This window comes from Lynx canadensis, chromosome A3, assembly GCF_007474595.2.
Source record: "Lynx canadensis isolate LIC74 chromosome A3, mLynCan4.pri.v2, whole genome shotgun sequence".
Lineage (NCBI taxonomy): Eukaryota > Metazoa > Chordata > Mammalia > Carnivora > Felidae > Lynx > Lynx canadensis.
This window is the reverse complement of record NC_044305.1, coordinates 138,772,172-138,777,376: the sequence shown is the minus strand read 5'-3', so window position 1 is coordinate 138,777,376 and position 5,205 is coordinate 138,772,172. Positions and strand designations below refer to the sequence as shown.

Here is a 5,205-nt window from a genome sequence, read left to right as displayed (position 1 = left end):
GGCTGTCGGCTCGGCTGGAACGTGTGGATACGGTGCGAGGAGGACGTCGTATCGCGTGTGGTAATCGCGCTGTGGTTGTGCGGGACAACGAGCCTGTCCTGGGAGACACCTGCGTGCAGACGTGACGTGTCCTCACAAGAGCGAGGACAGGAGCGGAGGCAAACGTGGCCCAGCGGCCTTGCGCAGCAGCAAGGGGCAGGGAGCGTCCTCAGCTGCGCGGACGGCTTCGAGAAACCATCTACGGGGAGCCCTCGCGGAGGGAGGCGCCCCCCTAGAGAGGCCGACACTGAAGCCACCGGCTCTGGGGCCACACGCTCCTCGTGGGCCCAGACGCCGCTTCCAGACTCAAGTGAAGACGCGGACCCTGGGTAGAGATCCATCGTGCTACAAATGTGGCAACACCGTTTTTATTTAGAGTAAGATGTGTTAACATCCAGCATGACAAAATTTGTACAAAGTTCACAATTTAAAAATGAAGTATCACTGCAACTTGTGATTCCACACATTTATAGCAAAATGAAAGTGTCAACAAACCCATGCCGTGTAGTACAAAAATAAATCAAACTTCAGTTCCACAGAGAGCACAATAAATATTTATACAAAATTCTGTCTTCATAAATGGTTACTTAAATTAACTCAGAAATGAATACGAACAATAAGTTATAATAAATAAACTCTGATGACTCACAATAATTCTGTATGAAAGGTCAGCATTCTAATATGTGACACTTTGTGATCCCTATATAATAGTCACAGATAACTCTTGATTGGATATTATGTACCAACGTTAGATGAGCAGCAGATTTGTGCTTAAAACCCCTTTCCATTGTACATAGGTGATAACGAGAAGAATCCAGAACTGATACTAGCTATTACTCTACTAAAAGCATTACTATATTGGCAAAGAAGCTGCGGACACATCGCGGCAGGGAAACGCATTCGCCCACACGAACGGCAGGGCCCCCCCGGGAGCCCAGGGCCCCGACGGTGTATATGGCATCGGGTGACCGAGAAGCACCTCGCTTCAGCTCTCGAAAAGGCAATTCTGAGCACGGCAGCTACAACTAATCGCACAACAGAAAGAGGGCGCTCTCCAGGGCGGGCGCTGCAGGGCCCCGGGAGGTCCGTCATCTTTCCCAGCTCGTTAGTAACGTCCTCGCGGAAAACTGTGAGCGTTTGTACAGTGGACAGTATAAAGTGCCGCTGGGGGTGTACATATATTTATACACATATATATACCGAGGTTGAGTATTGTATCAGTATTTGCTGTGAGATCCCTGTAATCTCCCTTAGCAACATCGTCGGGTCAGCCGTGAGGGCTCCTGTCATCTTTCCAGGGCCGGCCTCGCGAGGCTGCTGACCCCGGGAATTGCACACCTCCGTACGGATATATAGGACAAGGTAAGTGCAAATAGTCGACTGGCACGTTGTGGGGACAATGACCCTGTAAGTCCTGTTCTGCTAAAAATATTTTTTTTTTATTTTTACAAAACCCATCTTTTTTTTTTTTTCATAACAAAATTTTAAAGTACTTCTGTACTTCCTGCATAACATCAAGACATGGAGGGAAGAGATGCCGTCACATGTAACTCAAGTCAACACCAGAAGACACAACACGCCGTCCTAGGGACTACTCGGAAGGGGAGGGCGCAGCAATCAAAAGTGGTCTTATGCATACATATAGTGCAGTCATTGGAAGAAAACAATCAAATCTCCAAGTATAAGCAAGTCTAGGATGATCTAGTGTAAAGCAAAAAAGTGCTGAAGTATAGGTAATTACTCTTAAAATCTGATTGCATTCGTTCTTAGAATAGGTCGTGACAAATCAAAGAGCAAGGCTCTGCAAAGGCCCTGTGGTCGCCGGGTCTCCAAGGGAAGGTGGAACAGAAAGGCCCGTGTGCGGGCACTCGGCGTCGGGCGTCCCCGCTGAGCTGCGCTCCGCCGCCCAGCAGAAAGCGCCCCGCGGTAGGACTCCCGCCTCATTTGCCTTATTCCCCGAATGTGAGGTCATAGTAACAGCAACAACGACAGTAATAATTTCTAAAGGTGGAAAGAGGGGAAATAAATACTCTGAAATTATCTCTGAACTTAAATTAGAGCACACAGGTTCTGTGAGACAGACGCCATTGCAAGGACAGACGCTTCAGAGGGGCACACAGCTCTCGGGGAGTTAAGGGGAGGTTGCTCCAAAGTCTACTGACACTGGAAAGGGAAATCTTCGCGCTGTCCACCTCTCATAAGCCCCTGTCTTAACTGCAGTTCCCAGAGGCACACCATGTAATGCTCAGGAGTTAATTTAAAAGTGCTGTTTAAGCTGCTTTGAATCTTCTGCCAAGTTTCCATGGCTTGATGTTGTCTTACAATAAATTACTTATCTCATTTCTTACAGTTAATCCATATGCCATTTCCTTGGAATGCAAAAAACCTCATTTATTGCCCCCACCATACACCATCCTCCTAAAACAAACAAACAAAAAAATCACATAATATTTCCAAGCATTGTTCAAAAATAAAGCATTTTTTTGCAACCAATTCTTGCTATGAAACAATATGCACACAAAATGTTATTTCTTAAATTCCATAAAATCCTCCAACATGAGGCAAAATGATAATGTCTAAAAAGTGGCTGCGGGGTCACCACATGATCATTCAAAGCTGGGTTTTTTTTTTTTTTGTTGTTTTTTGTTTTTTGTTTTTTTTGTCCATTTCAGTTCAAAATACTAAAACATTTAATCACTAAAGCATTAAAAAGAATTTACACTCTATTTATTTTGATCCGCTTACCTCTTCAGAAATATATATACCCCCAAATGTGCATACATTAGCAGCTATAAACATTACATGGCATATCACACTATGTCAGCTTATATGAAAACGTACAAAATGTGAATGTATTGAAAACTATTCTGCAGGTACTATCTTTAAAGCAAGACATAAAATCATTATGAAGTCTTGTAAGCGTCACACTGTTTCAAACAGAAATAAATATAGAACACTTTCTGGTGAATCACAGCAGCAAAGAACAACAGGTCTCCTTTTAAACAACATCCCGTCACCTACAGCAGCTGCTCAGACCTGAATTCCTCTTACAGCTTGCTTTATATTTTCCAGTAGGGCTTTATTTTCTGGGCTCTGATAACGATCTTGATTTGTATACATGTCCGTCAAAGTAGTCACGTATGCATCAAAATTTTGTTCATTGATTGGATCCTACGAGATATTAAATAGTAGTTCATACACAACTTTTACTTTCTTAATAGGATATTCACATCAGCATAAAATAGTATCATAGCATAGGGCCGCCGTCTTTTCGCTACTTAAAAGGCCTACTCAGAGCGTAAGGACTTAACCTTACGGGGAGCGCAGGATCTGCCCCACCGGTGCTTCTAGCCGCTAGCGCTACGGTTTTGGGGACGGTGAGCGCAGACATCCAAAGTGTGGAGAACCATGAGCTTAGGCACAGAAGCAGACAGCGACTGCCTGTACGCCCGCCCTCAGTCACTTACCATGTGCGGCAGCTGGATGTTGGCTAGGCTGTGGATCAGGGACTGGCTCAGGTTGGCCAGCTCGTGCAGGAGAGACTCATTCTGCTGCTCGATTACTTTGTTCTCCTCTTCAATGGTCTTCAGGCTGCTCTCCATCGTGGTGATCTAGAAGGCACAAATTTGTGTGCCATGTAACAGGAGGGCGGGCCGTGGGGTGCGTGTGCCCCCACAGCGGCAGGCCTCGGCAGCCCGCCACCCAGAGGCCTGCTTCCCCCAGAAAGGCTTCGACGGTAAGAAGCGGTCGTTTTAAGGGTCCCGTTCTTACGCTTTTGATGCATTACCCTCGAAAATTTGCTAACTCGGCTACGGCAGATTGTCTTTCCGGGGAGGGGCCGATGGGCTGGGCCGGCTTTTATTCTACGTTTTCACAGCTCTGTCCTCAGGCAGGACTATCACCGAGGACCTCTCCCACGAGGACGTCTCCAGCGACTACTCTGACCCCAACAACGCTGGGGCCAGCTCGTCCGGTTCAGCCTGAATCTAATTCTGCCCCCGGTTAAGTCCTAAACTGTAAAGTTACTCGTGAGGCAGGTGGCTGTCTGGTCCACGGGTGGCAGTGGGCCCTCGTCCACCTCCACGGGCGATCGCTGCCCCCTCCCCCCGGGTGGTACGCAGTAGGCGTTCTCCGCATCTGCAGGTGGAGACATGACCGCCTTCCTGGACTACCTGAGGCCTACCGGGCTTCTCTTAAATGAGAGGCTCAGGGGCCTTAGCGCCCCCCGGCCCCGCCTCCAGCCCACAGCCAGCGCTCACTGACCCAGCCCGAGCCGCCCCCACCCGCCTGGGCTGCTGGGCGTGCACGCAGCCCGGGCGAGGCAGGCAGGGCTCGCGGGCGACCCGCGACCCAGGGCACAGTTAGGGCCCAGGAAAACGGGCACCTGAACCCGGTTCTTCACGGGGAAGCCGCCTTCGACCCTGAGTTACTTGCACCGCCCCTCAAACTCTGCCCCCCCGTTCCTCACGGAGCCCTTCCCTGCTCCCGTTAGCCTGCCTGCTGCTTCCTCGGAGAGCCAAGACCCGGGGCCTAAGGGGGGCCGCGGGCCGCAGCGGCGCGGGGGTACACGGGAGGGCTCTGGAAAACACCCACCCACGAGGCTCTCCTGCAGGGATGCGCACTGTGTTCCCACAAGACCTCGGTTACCCCTGCACCGCTCATCAGCTCGGGCCCAAACTAAAGTGACCCGCCCCGGAAACACGTGGAGTTGGCCGCAGGTCAGGCTGCTGAGCAAAAGCAGGCCCCAGCCCCGCCCACCTGCCCCAGCCACGCCCCCTGTCCCAGCCCAACTTCCTGTCCAGCCCCGCCCTCCTGCCCCAGCCCCGCCTAGCTGCCCCAGCCCCGCCCTCCTGCCCCAGCCCCAACTTCCTGTCCAGCCCCGCCCTCCTGCCTCAGCCCCGCCTAGCTGCCCCAGCCCCGCCCTCCTGCCCCAGCCCCAACTTCCTGCCCCCGCCCCACTCTCCTGCCCCAGCCCCGCCCCCTGCCCAGCCCCGCCCACCTGCCCCAGCCCCAACTTCCTGCCCCCGCCCCACTCTCCTGCCCAAGCTCCGCCCCCTGCCCAGCCCCGCCCTCCTGCCCCAGCCCCGCCCTCCTGCCCCAGCCCCGCCCTCCTGCCCCAGCTGTCTGAGGGTGGGGCTCTCCCCTGCTCTGGGAGGGGCTGTGGAA

The 5,205-nt window shown here is 51.9% G+C and overlaps 1 protein-coding gene across 2 annotated transcripts in view; it reads right to left on the bottom strand.

The window, feature by feature from the left end:
- Positions 1-369: 369 nt before the first annotated feature.
- MYT1L (myelin transcription factor 1 like) overlaps positions 370-5,205 on the bottom strand; it is a 197,139-nt gene continuing 192,303 nt past the window's right edge. For both annotated transcript variants that reach the window (XM_030311735.1, XM_030311737.1), the window contains exons 21-22: positions 3,507-3,650; positions 370-3,210 (exon numbers count right to left, since the gene is read on the bottom strand). In XM_030311735.1, coding sequence (XP_030167595.1) covers positions 3,070-3,210; positions 3,507-3,650 — 285 coding nt within the window. In that variant the 3' untranslated portion in view covers positions 370-3,069. The remainder of the gene's footprint in view (positions 3,211-3,506; positions 3,651-5,205) is intronic.